This window comes from Mustela putorius, unplaced genomic scaffold (genome assembly GCF_011764305.1).
Source record: "Mustela putorius furo isolate JIRA1106 unplaced genomic scaffold, ASM1176430v1.1 tig00003937_pilon_pilon_pilon, whole genome shotgun sequence".
NCBI classification, from domain to species: domain Eukaryota; kingdom Metazoa; phylum Chordata; class Mammalia; order Carnivora; family Mustelidae; genus Mustela; species Mustela putorius.
This window is the reverse complement of record NW_025422082.1, coordinates 6,017,421-6,035,896: the sequence shown is the minus strand read 5'-3', so window position 1 is coordinate 6,035,896 and position 18,476 is coordinate 6,017,421. Positions and strand designations below refer to the sequence as shown.

Sequence of the window (18,476 nt, the reverse complement as noted above, 5' to 3'; positions counted from 1 at the left end):
GGCTCCAGGTTGTGCTGATTGGCTGATAACCCTTCCCGTCTGCAAGACTGCAACCTCTCTTCCCTCCCTCCACCTGGGCTGGGTTAGTATGAGCCCACCCAGTGCAGGGCGATAATTGGCTGAGTTCTGGCCGGCGCTGCCGGTTGATTGGTGGAGCTTAGAGTCAGTCTGGGAGAGGTGGGGGAAGGGTCCCAGGCTGACTGAGGAGCCCAGGGGCGGGGTGGGAAGGGAGGACCGGCCAACCCTGGGGTGTGGGACCGAGAGTGCGTGCGAGTGTGTCTCTGTAAGAAAAGGAAGGTGGCGAAGGGAGGAGAGTCCGAGTGGGTGGAGGGAGGGGTAGGGCGGGAGAAGAAAAAGGTGGGAGGAGAGCCAGGTGGGAGGGTGGCGACTCACTCAGGACCCAGTGGGGGCAGCGCGATGAGGCGGGTGACCCTGTTCCTTAACGGCAGCCCCAAGAATGGAAAGGTAAGGAGGTCGGTAGGAGGCTGGCCGCCTGTGGGGGGAGAGGGCAGCGGAGCGCGGAACGGGCTGGCAGGGCAGAGGGCTGAAGTTGGGGAGAGGGGCTGGGAGGTGGGCGTGCGCCGGGGTGGAGGGCGTCCGGGAGGTGAACGTCGGGTTCCCGCGGCCTCCTCCCAACCCGCGGGATTCCTGGCCGGAGCCTGCCCTTCGGCTCCCCCGCCGCCCTGGGGGCCAGCGCAGGTCAGCTTGTGCTTTATCGTTCCCTCGTCCAGGTGTGGGTCCTGGAAAGCGGAGGACTCGGACGGCGAGGGGAGGGCCGCTATCACCTGAGCGCTTGGTGCTGGTGTTCCTCTTTCCACCTCCTCCCCGAAGACCCTGCTGCCCCCCACCCTGGCTGTAGAAGGGCGCGCGTTGCCACCTTGGTGCTGACTAATGGTCTGCTCCAGAAAGTGGTGGTTAACAACTAAGGCAGACTCGGAAGGTTGATCAGGTAGAAAGAATAAAATTGTCTGTCGGTGGCGAAGTCAAGTATCCTTCTGTCCTAGGGCGAATAGAAGATTGAAAATTAAGGACATTTGCGTGATGGTTCCTACCTCTCTATCTTGTAGGCGCCCCAAGCCCCGCCGCCGCCAAACTTACGTACTCACTTTTTTATTTTGCCTTGTTTTATTTTACTTAGTTCCTTAGAAGACTGTCACAATGGACCAAAATGGGTTGATTTGATTACTAGTTGCTGTGTTAGGCCTTTGTTGAGGGTGTGGTACCAAATGTTTTTTTCCAAGGCTGGAGCAAGCCAAAATGAATCCTGTTCCTTCTCAAGCCTCTTGCCCCACCCATGGAACTTGTTCGGCTTCTTTGGAAAATTTGACTGTTCAAGGCAGACATTTATGATGTGGCTAAATGACATCTAGAAGTAACTATGCCTTAGAGTCTAAGGTAAAGGTAAATTGACCTCCCTATATTATTTGCCAGAATACAATACTTCGTTTCTTGCATGTTTTGGAAACAGTACGTTTTTAAATAGTGTAATTGTGCCCCGGTATAAAAAATGGTTTTCGAACTACTCTGAAATTTTAAATAAATCTGCTCCAAAAATTTGAACCACGTATAGTTTGTTGACTATAATTTTGTGTAATTCTGATTTTAGAGATTTAATGTATAAAAACAACTGGCATATATTCAAGTTCTTGAGTTTTCATAAATATTACTTCAAAATATACTTCACAGGGCTCATACTATTTCTGACCATTAACTTTCTAAACCTGTTTGTCTGTTAGCTACTAATAATCTAAAACTTACATTGTTACTGGAAGAAAAAATTAGTATAGCCAAACAACTGTAATATGTTCTCAAAAACAGACCTTTGGTTGACCTTTTTATCTAGCATCTTTTTGTTTCTCTCTGAAAGACAAGATGTTTAGACTCAGTCATAAATATTTAACTGTGCTCTAATTCTCCTCTGAAACCATTGGATTTTGTTCTTTCAAAGATCGGTATGTTAATCTTACCATATATATTTTAAAGCTATCTCGTTTTGACCAGATTAGGTTTTGGGGTTTAAATTTTTAAATTTTTAAAAAATATTTTGAAGGAAGTCTCAAAACATTGAAAAAAAAACCACATCTCAAGTAAATAAAGATAAATATATTTATGTTGTGAAGATCATAAAGACCCAGACTGGAGAAAGAAACTAGTATGATTCAATATTAAAAACAGATCATACTATAATCCTTACTACTCAATTAGAAAACATATTCTTTGCCAAAGTTCTAAGTGTTTCCTCTCTCTCCAGCTGATTAAAAAAAAAAAAAAACCACTGTAATTACTCTTATTTGACAAAAGAGCACAGAATACGTTAACAGCTTGCATGTTTATGTAAATAAGGTGACTAGAGTTAGCCAGGATTGGCATGATCATGGCACGATGTTCATGAAAGACATGCTGAAACAGAGCACTACTATTAGAGTTTGAGTTCCCATCCAGCAGCTGGAGTATCTGTCACTTTCAGTCTCGCCTTATTAACCTACCTTCTATTTTTGCTTCCTGTTCTAAACTAAAAGATCAGTGTCTGTTTTTTCAAATAAGTTTCCCTCCTATAAAGCTGCTTCTGTGGTTGCCAGACGGGGCCCTAAAGCCTGGGCTTGGAGAGGCAGAGAGTTACTGCAGGGAACTACATCATATGTTTACCGTGACTCTTCTATATACTGAATGAACATTAAGTGTCACTCGTACATGCTTTGATGTTGTAGTTGTAGAGAGGGCTGTGCGTGCTCTAACACAGTGCTTGCCAGAGTGAGGTGGTACACCACAGAGGGTGTGCAAGAGGAGCCAGGGGAGTTTAAGAAGAAATATTACACTTTTTATTTATATTTTTACCTGGAAATATATAATTATATGAAAACTTGATTTTTTAATCCGTAAAGACACATGTTTTCCATTACTGAATGTGTCAGGTGGTCTCAAGTCTACTGAGAGAAGGAAGTGTGTTCATATGTGAAAACTTCTTCCCCAGTTGGTTCATATTGGTGTATTGTGATAAACTGAAGCATACAGTGCAGGTTAAGATTGGATTATCCAGGTTTTTTTGTTTGTTTTTTAAGATTTTATTTATCTATTTGACAGACAGAGATCACAAGCAGGCAGAGAGGCAGGCAGAGAGAGGAAGGAAAGCAGGCTCCCCACCAAGCAGAGAGCCTGATGTGGGGCTCAATCCCAGGACCCTGGGATCATGACCTGAGCTGAATGCAGGGGCTTTAACCCACTGAGCCACCCAGGTGCCCTGCATTATCCAGTTTTAACTAAATTAACCTTCACCAAAATGCCAAGTGACTTTAAAAGATTCCTTCAAAGCTGCAGACTGAAGACTTACCTGAACACAAGTAAGCAATGAGAAGATGGCAGAGCTACCACTTCTCCAAATATAAACCATGAGATTTGGAAAAGAAAAAAAAAAAAAAAATCTCTGAACCTAAGAAGTCCAAAGTGTCAGGGTTGGTTTTTTTTTTTGTTTTGTTTTGTTTTGTTTTTTAAAGATTTACCTATTTATGTGAGGGCGCTCATGCACGTGTGCGAGTGGGGGGAGAGGCAGAGGGAGAGAATCTTTCAAGCAGACCCCCCACGGAGTGCCAGAGCACGAATTAGGGCTAAGTCCCATGATCCTGAGATCATGACCTAATCCAAAACCAAGAGTTGAATGCTCAACTGACTAGACCACCCAGGCACCCCCAAAAGGGCTGAATTTTAAGAAGACTATTTAAAGTCCTAATTAGTAGCTGTTTTTAACTGTAAGCCACTCCCTAAGTGTATATTGTTCTTTGAAACTTAAGCTGATGATGAGATGAGGTCACCCTAATTAGCAAGATGTTTAAAAATATTTTCCAGTATATGAAGACAATAAGATGTTTTTCTTTTCCTTTCTTGTTTGTTTTCAGTGTTAAAAATCAATTTTACATTTTGGCATGATTTCCCTAAATTTAATGATATTTAGGGGATACTTACCAGCCAGCAGCATATTGAAAGTCGATAAAGATCCTCATTTGGGAAATCGTGTTTTTTCTGACCGTGGCATAAACTTTATATATAAGTAAATCAATATACAATACAAATGTTTGAGCACATGCCCAAAAATGTTTTACTGATGGGGTACATAATCAAAAATGTTTGAAGGCCATACTTCTAAAAAATTGGGATCTTCAAATTTGTTTTTTCTTTAGTTGCTCCAAAAGGATCAGTGTATCCTCTCATCCTTTCTCCATATGCCTCAGAATTCCCATTTTTCTCTTTTTAATATTCTCTGTAAATAGCATTAAGGAATTTGAAATGAGGACTCAGACATCTGAATGTTGTAAGTGGCTTCTGAATAACTAATGTCAGCTCAAAATTTCTGTAAATTTTGAACAAGAGTTGCTTTAACTTCAGAATATTTAGTAATAGGCTGTGCAAGTCACAGACCTTTTTATATCTTATTTTTTCAGCCAGAACTTACTGAGTACCATCTTGTACAAGGAACCATGCCAGCTCACTGCAGACATAATGGGATGTGAGATAGGTCTTCTATACTGATGTTTACACTCTTTATCCAGGACATAAGTGTTTTCTTCTGGCTTTGATATTAGGTCAGAAATGTTGTTAATATAAAGTATCCAGTTAATATAAATCCATTATATTAAGTTGAAGAAAGATGAAATCTATGTGATCTTTGCCTATTGAGATCTAAACATTAAGAACTTTGCTCTTCAGCTTTAAAACATTTAAAAAATACATTTGATACATATAAAGAATATTAATATGCATAATACTTAAGAGGAAAATAACATACCAAATATCAGTAAACCTGCCACACAACATAAGAAAAAATATATTACCAAAACTTAATGTGCTTATTCACTTTCCTATCCCCCTGCTTCTCTGTGAAGTCAGCTAATTTCATGAATGCTGTATTTCCCTTTGCTCTGTGTCTTTAGTAGTTCAGTTATAGATAGTTATATATATATTTTTAAATTTGCTATATACATCTTTAATAGATATAACTGATCTGTGTAGCTATATATAACTGAACTGTATATTTGTCATCTTTGGGACATATCCTAAATAGATGTCATATGTAATATCTTTGGACTTATATTTTTCATTTCAATATATTTTCATTCAATAATATTTCTAAGATTATATCCATAATGTTACACATAGATTAGTTATTTTTGTGGTTTATAATAGTCCATTGATTACAAGCACTATCCCATTTTATCCATCCTCCTGTCAGTGGACATTTGGGTTGTTCTTTTCTTTATATTTTGCTATTAAATTAACAGTGTTGCCATGAATATTCCTGTGTAGGTATCCTGGTGCACACATGCCAGCATTTTTCTAGGGCAGTGGATGGCAAACTTTAGCATGCATTGGGATTCGTTGAAGAATGGAGAAAACACATTGCTGGGTTCCATCCTCAGTGCTTCAGATTCAGTAGATCTAGGGTGGGGCTAAGAATTTGAATTTCTAACATATTTTTAAGGTGAGTCTAATGCTGCCAATTAGGGACCACCCTTTTTTTTTTTTTTTAAGATTTTATTTATTTGAGAGAAAGAGAGAAAACATGAGCATGTGGAAGGGCAGAGGAAGAATCTGGCTCCACTCTCCTACCCTTTGCTCTGTTGGGGCTCCATCCTAGATCCCAGTACTCCAGGACCATGACCCAAGGTGATGGCAGCTGCTTAGCCTACTAAGCCACCCAGGCACCCCTAGGGAACACATTTTTGAGAACCAATGCTCTGTGAATATAAGTTGTACTAACAGTTGACCCTTCAACAATATGCATTTGAACTGCACAGGTCCACTTATGTGTAGATTTTTTTTTTTATAAATAACGTATAGTACTATGAATATATTTTCTCTAGCACACTTTGATATAAAAATAGAGTAACATAACTTAAACATTATGTGTTAATTGACTATGTTATTGGTATGACTTCTGGTCAATAGTCGGCTATTAGTAAAGTGTTCGAAGAGTCAGAAGTTCTATGTGGATTTTACACATCCTCTACACAGGAGAGGGGGAGTTGGTGCCCCAAAACCCTGCATTGTTCAAGAGTCAACTGTGTTGGGTGTTAGGTATATGAATGCTTAATTTTTTTAAATGCCAAATTGTTTTTCAGAGTTATTGCAATAATTTTATATCCCACCAGCATTGCATAAACCTTCCCACTGATCCACATCCTCCTCAATGCTTAATATTCTCAATACTTTTTAATATTTAATATTTTAATATTTGCCTTCTTGACCTAAGGTTATGTTCTCTTTTTTAGGAACAAAATAACTTTAAAATATGTGGAATTTAAGAAACAAGACAAAGAGGAAAGGGGAAAAAGAGAAGCAAACCAAGAAACAAACTTAACTATAGAGAACAAACTGATGGTTATCAGAGGGGAGGCAGGATTGGGGGGATGTGTGAAATAGGGGATGGGGATGAAGGAGTACACTTATGATAAGCACCAGGTGTTGTATGCAAGTATTGAATCACTCTGTCAAACACCTGAAACTAATGTTAAACTGTTAACTAACTGAAATTTAAATAAAAACCGCCCCCCCCCCCATTTTAGTATTGAACTAAAAGTGTAGGTAGAGTAAATTGAATTCTGTGTTTGGTAATTGTGATTGATGGTTTGGTTGAATAAATCAGCCTGCATAAATTGAATAAGTATTTTTTGATAGTATATTAGTTAATAGATAATATGAGCATAAAGAAAAATGCTTTATGTACATTTTATGTAATTTTTAAATTTGAATAACATAGGTTACAATTTGAAAATGGTGTTTAAAGGCAAATTAAAACTCACTAAACTGATATGCCCTCCTAGACACAGTATAACATTGGCTTTCCCAGTTGGTATATGGCTTTCACTTGTCTTGGGGTCTGAAATTTAGAAAGGATTAAGTTAAATAGTAGCATAATATGGTGATCATTAACTTAACTAGAAGCACTTCTCAATTTACTCCATAGAATGTTTCCATTCCAAGTATAGTGCCTTATTTATTAAAGTGGATAATCCCAGTAACTTGGGAACTCCAGGTCCACCCTGGGGAGCATACCACACAGAAAGGAAATAACCATTCTTAGCATGATCATTTTATAAATGCTTGGCCTCTCTGAGGACTAAAATAAGCTTAGTGTATAACAAAGCTCATATCTATGATATACAGGATTTTCATTGCTACTTTCTCCCCAACAAAGCTGTTACATAAGGAAAGGTACATGAGCCAGTCTATTGGAGACTTTCTTATCAACTTAAAATGTTTTCCAAGCCTATCACATTTTTATGTTGGTACTTATATATTTTTAAATTAGATATTCTGATTGGTTCATATGAAAGACAGATTTCGAATATATGTTTACAATATAATTCCATCTTATTTGTTAGTATGCTTAAGAAAGTAAAGCTAAAGTGATCTAATTAAAAAACAAATGCCAAAAATGCCCTCCAAATGAAAAATAAGAGTGGTAGCCCAACTTGAGAGCAGTTTTCAAATCTACAGAACTGTGAGATTTCTTGCAATAATTTCACTACTACTTTCTCTAATTGCTAGCCTTTTGATTATTTCATTTAGAGGAAAGTGTGAGTTGCATAACATCAATACATTAAATTTTCCTCCATTTTGTGATAGGGCTGGTTGAGGGAGAGGAGTGAAAAGAAATGTTGGGGGAGAAAGTTGATGTTCTATCTAGCAAGGAGAGGATAATGTCAAATCAACTAAAGCCATGTAAAGATATATAAGAAGCAAAGGTCAATTTAAAACTTCTTACATAATGGCAACTATGAAAAGAATGCTGAAATTGGAAAGGATTTTCTTACTCTCCCCTGGCAGTTTCCAGGCTGTAAAAGTCGATCCTACATTTGCTTTGGTCAGTCTCTTGGGCTTCTATGCTTTTGATTCTTCTCAGTTTTCTCTCCACACCCTTTCTCTGCCCAGATGGGTTTGCTGCACGTAATGCCTTATGTTTTTTCTCTTCCTTTTCTCCCAGGAACATGTATCTGCAGTAACAGAATTCCAGGCTCTATTACAGAGGCGAAAAAATGATAGGAAATAAAGGAGACACGTTTTATTCAGGTTTCAGTTATGTATGGCATGTCTGCTGTGTTGAGACACTGCCAAGTGCTTTCCATTATTTTTTTCGAAACCATGGCAAGATATACATAACATAAAAGTTACCATTTTAGCCATTTTTAAGCATATAGTTCATTGGCATTAAGTACATTCACCCCTACTTCCAGAACTTTTTTATCATACCTAGTAGAAACTACATACAAACAATGACTTTCCAATTCACCCTCTCCCCTGGTAATCTTTATTCTACTTTCTGCCTCTATGAATTTGCCTATGTCATATAAGTGGGATCACATAATATTTGCCCTTTTATGTGTCTGGCTTAGTTAGCATATGGCTTCAGGATTCATATATATTGTAGCATATATCAGAATTTCATTCCTTTGAATAGCTGGATAATATTCCATTGTGTGTATTTACCGCATTTTGTTTATCCAGTCATCTGTTAAGGACAGTTGAATTGTGTATGACTTTTAATCCACCTACATCCCATTAAAATTGTGCTTGCCTACAACTCTTCCCTAGAATTCACCAGCTTGCTATAGTTATCTGTCCTTTCATCTTTATTAACCAAGAGAAGACAGTTGGGAATCTGAGTACTCTGCCATGAAGATTGCACACTTCCTTATTGGCAAACAATTCCCTCTATACCCTGCTATTCATTGCATTTATTTAACTGAAACTTCAGGGTCTCCTAAACTCCAGTCACTGGTAAACAAAGGATCAGCCTTGTTTCTTATTTCATAAGGCACTTTGATCTAGTATCCTGTGGAAGTTGATTGGCTGTTCATTCTTCATGTTCAGCCCCTCATCTATGTTTTATTCTTAATTTTCAGTGATCCTAACTGATAATGGTAATGCTATACAAATCAGTCACTGGGAGCCCATAGTTAAAATTATATTGGAGCAAAAACAACTTAACTACATGTAGAGATTCTCAGCCTCCCCACCTATGCATTTGCATTGCTCCTACATCTATCAGACTGTGCCTGATGTAAAGCAGAAGAGAACAATTCACTGTGTCCCAGCTGTTGGCTGTATTTAGAATTAGCTAAAATCTGGCTTTTATAATATCAGTAGTTACTGAAGAATTAAATGAAGTGGGAAGTTGTTACCTTTCACATGGTGATTGATGTAGTGAATGTTATCATAAACAGTAAATATTCCTATTTTTAAAATAAACCATTCCTATAACAAAGGAATAACATAAAAGCAACATTACAGAGGTCTCAGGCACTTTGCTAAGCTCATACCATGCAGTAACTCATTTCATCCTCATGATCTGATGTCGGTGTGACTTTTATTCCCTTTTGGTTAAAGCAACAGAAGCATGAAGAAGTTAATTTGTCTCATGTCGACAGCTAGAGGATGTCAGAATCTACATGCAGGTGTGGGTCTGTCTTCAGAACTAGAGTGTTATTTAACATACATAAGATAGTAGACTATTTTCATGCAGAGATGATTTCTTACACTCTAATTTTGGATCTCAGCAATATTAGATATATGAACCTCTCAAGATCTCCTTTTATTGATAGTCTGATTTTTAGTCCTGTTTATAGTATGGTGGTTTATAATTTGTAAATAATGAAATTCATTATATAAGTTGTCCAAATTAATCTGGTGTGTTCACAGGTGGTCGCTGTGTATGGAACTTTATCTGATTTGCTTTCTGTGGCCAGCAGTAAACTCGGCATAAAAGCCACCAGTGTGTATAATGGGAAAGGTGGACTAATCGATGATATTGCTTTGATCAGGTAACCTTCACCTTCTTATAAGCTGTCTACAGTGTTCCCTCAGCATCTTGGTGCTCTGCTGTTTCCCTTAGGCAGTAGTTTAATTACTGGTAAGAATACAGAATTTTGGCAAATGATTGCCTAAAATTTGCTCTTTAGAATTTAAGTAATTTAGACTAATACTGTATGGTAGAAGATCCTCAGTACATTCCAGTATTCTGATAGTCTTTCTGCATATTTCATACATGGAATTTTTTTCTTTCTGTTGCTAGAGGTGGATCTAATAGGATATGCAATTCAGGAGGGGTGTCAAAATTTATTTTGGTATTACAGAATTGATGTACTTACATTAACTCATGACTTGATTGCCTCTGAACCTGTGTTTTTGTAAGATAAATTTAAAATGTTGATCCTTCTCTACTTGTTACACAAATAGTCCTCACAGCAAATCAGGCCAGTTTGCTAAATGACTAATTTACACAGTTCATCAAAAATCAATTTGTCAAATGACCAATTTGCCCAGTGTTTTCTAGTTGTTAATTTCACCACATTTTAAAAAAAATTTTATTTATTCATTTGAGAGAGAGAGTACACAAACAGCAGGAGAGGCAGAGAGAGAGAGAAGAGAAGCAGGCTCCCCACTGAGGCAGCCTGGAACCTGATGTGGGGTTCAGTCCCAGGACCTGGAGATCATGATCTGAGCCAAAGGGACACCTACCCATCTTAGCCACCCAGGCACCCCTCACCACATCTTTTCTACTTCTTTTCCCACTGGCTTATAATTTGGGTTTGGCTAATACCCCGTTAGCATGTTTCAAAATTCAGATGCCTAGAACTTTTGACTCTGAAGACATGCATTTTTTTAATGTTAGAAATCTGATTGATCTCTTTAATTTTATATGCTCCTGCTTATTGTTTAGTTCATTTCCTAAGAATGCTTTGAATTTCATAAACCTTACAAGGACCTACTTTGGTAAAAACTTGCTAAATAAAGTAGAGCTTTAAGTAGGGTTAACTCACCAGTGATCACCACCATAGTGATTTTTTTTTTTTGGTTCGGTTTTGTTTTGTTTTTAAATATCCCAGGCAGATATGTCTCCTTAAAACAGATTAGTTTACCTCATTCCATCCTCGTAGGATCATAGAATTTTGAAGCAAGAAGAGACTTGAGAAAGAAAATAGGAAGGAATGCTAAGTACTGACTCTGCCCAAGTCACTTCCATTTAATTGGCAAGACATGGGATTTTTCAAAATGATGGTATGAAGATAATGATGCGCTGAATTACAGTGCAAAAATACAAAGCTAATTCAAAGTTTAGTTTTCATTTAAACTCCGGTCAGAATGACCTTTCAACATAATATACTGCTTTTGAAGGTAATCGCTTCTAATCTCTTCTTTTTATAAATGAGGAAACTAAACATCTGAGAAGTTCAATGTCTTACCTGGGTCACACCGTTTAGCAGTTGATTTTTGTTAATGAGAAGAAAACAGATGTTCATACTAGTCTTAAGTTAATTGGCATAGTGATTAAGTAGAAGAGATTGTAGACTTAAAAGATAGAGCTTTAAAATCCAAATCAATTAGAATTTCTAAATTTTTCAACATCTGTCTCCCAGCTTCTTTCTGTTTTGATAGATAATTGAGTCTCATTGTTGGATGATTTGCATCAAGCTAAATTTCTCCTTAACCCAGATGCTGCCTCTAAGAAACATTTAGTGTATTCCTGTGATGCCTTATAGGAAATAAAAATTTCTGCAACATAGAAGGTCAGAACTGAAGCCTTCTGAACTAGAAAATATCTACTTGATTAAGAACTGGTGGCTCACAGTATAATCTCTAATCATTTATTTGCGCAAATAGATATTTTGAGGTAGGGGAGGAGAATATGCACTGATAATCTAGAATTTTGGATTATATGCAATCATTTTACCTTTGGGTGTGTGGTGGGTGTTAAGGAGTTTTTATAGCAGAGTTCTGATTGCAATTTTATTCTTCCTAGATGTAACATAAAAATGTATTTTCATTTCCAGAGCACAGAGCAGCTGATGATTTAGAAGAAAAACCCAATAATTTATTTAGGGTTATAGAATTAAAGTAAAAAAAGAAGAGTTGGCAGTGCCTTTAATCATATCCCTTGAGCATGAGAATATGTTCTCCAGTTGATAAGAAAGCTGTGAGTTCACAGGATTTGCATAGTGGGTTTTGTTTTGTTTTTACCATTTTAAAAGTTCTTCCATGTGCAGGACCCTATTTGAATTTAAATTTAAAGACCCTTAAATCAAGAAGTTAAGCAAAGCACTGAAACTTAGTTTCTTTGCAATATAGACTGATAGCAAAACCTGTCTTCTGCATAATTCTAAGGTATAGGTCCTCTAGTCAACTGATAATTAATGTGATTTCTGGATTTTGATGGTGGCTTTTAAATTTTGATTTTCCCAGGGATGATGATGTTTTGTTTGTGTGTGAAGGAGAACCATTTATTGGTAAGTGACTTCCTTACAAGCCAATTTATCTGCCAAAATGAAAAAGATGGCAAATATTTTACATGCACTTACTAAGCTTAATTGAAAAGGATCTCATGGCAGCATTCAGATCTTCATACCTTTTTTTATTCTAAATTGGGTGTGTGTTGAAGTAAAGTTTTAATTTGAATTATATTATCATATTTTAGTGTGGATACCTCATCTTTTACATGCCTTTAAACTGCACTGAAATTGCATAGGTTCATCAAAAATGACATGATAAGGTCATTTTGATTGTGAAAATACAACTTTTTTCTGATATGTTCTCCTTGAGAGTAATTGTCCCAATTCCTGTAAGTGTTAGGTTATAGAATTTTGAGTGTGCACTGCTTGCATAAGTTAGCATTTGACAGTCATTCACAGTGGCCATATCAGATCAGTCAAAATGACTTAATATCAACCACATACACAAACACATAGGCTACTTTTTGATTTGGAAGAAAGCTTATACAATTGTGCATCTCAAGAAAAAGAGCCTAAGGCTTAAATAACATCACTGTTCTTTAATGAGTATTTGATATATTTAGGTCCATACAATCTGACCCTGAATATTTAATGATTTGGTTAAGCCATGACAGTAATTGTATTTGGTGAGCAGAGGGAATTCTTAGGATCATCACACAGGCAGTTGCCAAATTAGAAGTAAGTACATTCTCTTCTCTGTCTTTATCTTAAGACGATGAGCACAAATTTTTCCACATCTTTTATCCATTAGCTTAACAAAGTATTTAGCAGGCAGTGGTCACTTAATTGGTTCATTGTACACATACAAACAAAAAGTAATCAAATAATGTTTTTGTCTTACCATTATGAACTTCTGGATTTAAAAATATTTGGTATGTTTTCATGCTTTGCGTTTATGGATGCTTACATTGTTTTACATTTGACTGGTGGAAACCTCTTCAACTCCTTTTATTAAAACCCTATTGGTCTTTTATAGCGTCCTTACTATCTGGAATAACAAGGCATTCATCTTATACTTCTGTTGCAGACCCAGATCAATATGTTTTACAATAAGCCTTAATGTCTTTTAGTAGGAAATGTCATTTCAAAACACAGTCTGGGTGTCAGACAGGCTCTTTGCCACTGGGTTCATTATTTTTACTAGGCTTTTTGGTAGACAGAGTTGAAAATACATAGCTAGCTAGAAATGCAATTTATGTGTAACATATGATAAGAAAGTTTATATAATATATGGCATTATAAGAGGTAGAATTTCTCCTGGGTTCATACTCACTCACACTTTGGTTTATAATCAGGATTGTTAAGATTTTTATTTAACCTTTTCTGTCTTACACCTATGTCTCCTTATATCCATATCAATAATTCTGGCTTGGGGGACTGTAGGGAATGATAGAATTATGTCACATAAGTACTCATTTCATCCCACACAAAACACACATAAAAGTGTCAGTATCAATTCCAATAGTTTCAGTACCAATATGAATCCTAAAGACAGTTAAACATTTTTTTGCAAATGCTCATTCCTTTCTTTCCTTCATTAAAAAATAATTTTATTGTTTCTACATTATCAGCTTACATAGCCATTATAGACTATACTCTCTCTTAAAACTGTCACTTAGCTTTACTCTTTCAAATGTATTTAATGCTCACCCCCAATCCTTATGTTGATGCCTCCAGTGGTTGTCTGAAACTCTAATAGATTCTTTACAAAGAACTTCCAAGAAGAACAATGTTCTCTGACATCTCACATGTTAATAACAGTTTGTGGCTTCTATTTTTGACAATCACTTTGACTAGATATAAAATCATATGTCAAAACTGAACAAATTGAAAACTTTAATGATGTATGTTTTATTGTGTATCAGTTATCTCTCAACTAAGCTGTTAAAAAAAAAAACCCTTGGTTCATATTTTCTTTCTTCAGATATCTTAAATATGTTATACTCTGTCTTATTCTGGCATAAAATGTTCGTGTCCAAAAAATATTATTAATAATGATTATTTTTCCTAGGTCACTCAAAGGATTATTCTCTTTCTTTAAAGAACAGTAATTTTGGTAGACTTTTTCTGAGTATTCTGAGCTGATTCTCTCTGTCTGATAAGTGGTGGACCTTGTCAATATGTACTTTCAAATCTTCTTTTGATTTCAGAAAAGTTTCCTTGAATTCTAAATTATGCATTTATTTTGTCTCCCTGCTTTAATTTTCTTTCAGTACTCCTATTGTTTGTATGTTGGATATTCTACACCTGTCTTCTATATCGGAAATTTTCTCTGCACTCCTTTTCATCTCTTCCTTCATTTCTTATTATTTTAAAAGTTTTTCTCTTTTTCATCTTTTCTTTCCTTTAAGGTATTACCTGTTTATTCTCTCCTGTGCTGCTTCTAGTGTAGTTTCATTTCTGAATTAGGTTTGGGTTTGTTTTTTTTTTTCTTTTTTTTTTTTAAGATTTTATTTACTTATTTGACAGATCACAAGTAGGCAGAGAGAGAGGAAGGGAAGCAGGCTCCCTGCTGAGCAGAGAGCCTGATGCAGGGCTCAATCCCAGGACCCTGGGATCATGACCTGAGCCGTAGGCAGAGGCTTTAACCCACTTAACCACCCAGGTGCCCCGAATTAGGTTATCATCATAGTTCTCATTCTCTCCTCTGAGTTCTCTCACTTCATTGGTGAATTTTGTAATTCTGGGTTATGTTCTTTTCATATTTTATACTATTTACTACTTTTAGCATGTTTGGAATATTTGGTAATAGTTTTTATCTATTTTGGGGGCATTTCTTTCTGGCACATTTTCATTGTCTATAGGGATGTAATTCTTATTCTTTGAAAATTTTTGTATGAGATTTTCTGTTGCCCATTTAACGTGAAATTGTTTTCTTTAACTTGAGAAGGGAAAGCTAACTTAGGGAAGGTTTTCTAATTTCATGGCTCTGAAGTTCACTTTTCTATTATTTGTGTGACATATTAAAAAATATGTAAGTCACCTTCTGATGTATTCTGGCTGTTTTAAACCTTTTTAACTTTTATTTGGACTCCCTTCTCTTTTGTCTCTGTCTTTGTTCTGTTCAGCTTGGGTTCTTTTTCCAGCGTCTTATCCTTGGTGTATTGGGCTTTGTCCTAGAAGGGAGTTTTGGCTGGTGGGTTTTGAGGTTCATTTATAGCCTCCTCAGATCTTACTGCAAACTACTTGCTTCATCCACCCATAGATTGAACATACCCCTTCCACTTTCAGTCTGCTATTCTCAAATAGATTTGCCAAACTTTGAAGTGAGTATGGATTACTTTGAAATTCTTAGGTTCATCACCTAACCTGTTGTTTCTGTCAGCTTCTTCCTTCAAAGACGCTAATACTGTGGTGCTCTTGTATCTGTGGGATTACCTTATCAGTTTTGTCTTAAATGCTATCAATGCATCGCTAGTAGCTCTGTTAAGCTTTTAGGTATGTTTTTCCTGTCAAAGTTGAAGCTTATTGCCATCTTCCCCATTAACTCAATCATACCTTTTTTATTGTTTTCTACATGTCATTTCTAGATCCTCAGACAGATTCTAAACTACCTGAAGGGTTGTCAGGATCTCACACAGACTGGCTAACCTTAAATGTTGGAGGGCGGTACTTTACAACTACACGGTAGGTGCATGTGAATGTGTGCACAGGTGTGTGTTTGAGGACACTATGTAGTATTTGTTCTTTCCTTCAGTTTTGATGATTTCCTTAGAAAAGACTGTAGTACCTTGTGATCTTAAACCATTTTTTAGAAAGTTTTTTTAAAGCGTAGGAGAATGATTCACAGGTCCTTCCAAAGAAAGCATGAAAGGCATGAACATGCTTTTTAGGTATCAAGTATTTTAGGGTTTTAGAACAGGTTTTTTAGATGTCAGGTAATAAACATGTGACACAAGTAAAAATGAACAGTATTGAAATTTGTAGCAACTACAACTGCGTATGTTAAAGGGGTAAGAACAAGGCAAGTTTAGGTCAAGAATATTGTGATATAATAGCTTGCTAGAAGGATAAATTAGTATTTAAGTTAAAGGAACCTAAAACTATTTGAATCAAAGGAAATGCCAGATTAGAAAGGATTTTGACAAGTGGCAACTTATTGCACATTTTTTTTCCCAGCATCACTCCTACCAGGTTATAGCATGCATCTTTTTGAGAGAGCAGCTGGGATCAAGTATACTCTTGACTTATCTGTTTGTTTATAAAGACAAATGGAGAAATCAATTTTTTTCCCTGAATTCTTAGGAGCACTTTAGTGAATAAAGAACCTGACAGTATGCTGGCGCACATGTTTAAAGACAAAGGTGAGTGCAACACATTGTTTTCACATTTTGTGAGACCTCTTTATAGCTGTATTGGCTTAACTCTGTCCTTCTGTACTTTTTAATGATACCAATAATTTTTACACGAGTGAAAACTTACTAGTATGTTACACAGTTTTTCTTCCTAAATTTCTAACTTTGTTTCTTGTTCATGGGGGGGTACTCTTCACTATAATGGTGACACAGGTGTCTGGGGAAATAAGCAAGATCATAGAGGAGCTTTCTTAATTGACCGAAGTCCTGAGTACTTTGAACCCATTTTGAACTACTTGCGTCATGGACAGCTCATTGTAAATGATGGCATTAATTTATTGGGTGAGTTTTTATGATTCCTCACATTTTTGTAAAGTTGGGATTTTTAAATTTTGTTTCCACTTGCAGAGTAATATTAGTAACATAATATATTTTCATAAAGTGAAAGTATATCTTTTTCACTTTTAAAGCTAAATTTTTTTATATATATATGAGTATATATAGGTATGGAAATAGATGTAGGCACAGATACAGTCTTTGTGTATATGGGTATATGTCTTACCCATAAATTTTGATTTTAGATTCTAAAGAGATTTAGATTTTATCACAAGGGACTTTAAGCGATTTTGTTGTTTTTAATCAAATTGTGACTGTGACTTCACTTCAAGTTATGCACCTTCCCATCATGTTGAGACGTAGGGTCATCAAAAGGGGAAATTATCTTCAGAATCGTAAGACTGGATTAGAATCTCAATTCTACAACTTACTAGAAGTTTAACTTGGGGGAATTCTCTCTTGAGTCTACTTTGAAAATAGAGTATTAAAAATATGCTCATCCCTGACTACATCACAGGATTTTCACATCATAGAGATGATGTCAGCCAGATCCTTTATAAAGCAGTACATGCATCTTCAAAGCTCATGGACCTCTACCTGACTAAATTTGGTGTGACTTGATGAGTGGAGGGGTGGTGAACTTGAGTGCACATTCCTAGTTAGCTTCCACAGTTTGTTGCCATGTAGGTGTGTGGACATAGGGTGTCAGAGCCTTGATTTTTAAAGAAAAGATAGAAATCTAAAATTTTATGTGAAATCTTCTTGTTTTGAAAATACTATAAGCCAAAAACATCAGAATCAACCTGGGCTGGTGGTGAGGCAAAGGAGCTAACTTAACAATCTCTGGAGTATGATAGATAACATTCAGTAACTTTCATTGTTTCTGTATTAAAGTCTGCATTGCCTTTAAAGCTTACCCATTGCAAAAAAATGGCCTTATTTGACCTTTCATCTAGTGTCATACCTATTCATTACAAATTCTTTGTTGCTTTCTTATTTTTTACCTACCAACTGTTGCTTAAAACCATGTAAAACCTATTTTCATTTTAGTCATTCTGCAGAAATTATCATTAGACAAATAAGCAATGGTCCTCTGTTGTACAGCCCTTTGCTTTTCAGCAGCTAGACCACTCCTGCTTACATTCTGGTGGCCACTTTTTTCTGAGGACACTTAAACTTTACTGTGCATCCTATGGGCTCTTCGATGCTTCCTAGTTTAATTTTTCTCTATATCGCTGATAGCCTTTCATATCCTCCCCACCTGGGAAAGAACATCATATCCATGTTATCCATGCTATCCCAGACTTCAGCTATTGCCAAACTATGCTTGTTCCTTTTTCAGGTTTCTCAGCCATTGTTGTATTTATTCAGTTGTTCAGCAAGCAGAGCTCTGTACTGGATTCATTTTATAAAGCGTTACTACTTCTAATTAGTACAAAATCTAGCCAGACTCTTTATAACATTTATAGGTTGCCCAACTGATTATATGCTTTACAATAATCCACACTGACTTATTTCCCTTCTACCTCTATTTACTTAAATGACCTTATTTCTTACTCTTCCTAAT

The 18,476-nt window shown here is 36.5% G+C and overlaps 1 protein-coding gene across 3 annotated transcripts in view; it reads left to right on the top strand.

Moving 5' to 3' along the window:
• The first annotated feature begins 220 nt into the window (after window positions 1-220).
• The window catches only part of KCTD9 (potassium channel tetramerization domain containing 9), a 41,462-nt gene continuing 23,206 nt past the window's right edge, over window positions 221-18,476 (top strand). The window contains exons 1-6 of one of the 3 annotated variants that reach the window (XM_013061811.2): window positions 221-283; window positions 9,691-9,812; window positions 12,232-12,275; window positions 15,809-15,905; window positions 16,524-16,582; window positions 16,787-16,915. In XM_013061811.2, coding sequence (XP_012917265.1) covers window positions 16,555-16,582; window positions 16,787-16,915 — 157 coding nt within the window. In that variant the 5' untranslated portion in view covers window positions 221-283; window positions 9,691-9,812; window positions 12,232-12,275; window positions 15,809-15,905; window positions 16,524-16,554. Of the gene's footprint in view, window positions 284-304; window positions 466-976; window positions 1,396-9,690; window positions 9,813-12,231; window positions 12,276-15,808; window positions 15,906-16,523; window positions 16,583-16,786; window positions 16,916-18,476 lie in introns of those variants that run through there. The other 2 variants (XM_004763242.3, XM_045069503.1) reach the window with 2 other exon arrangements.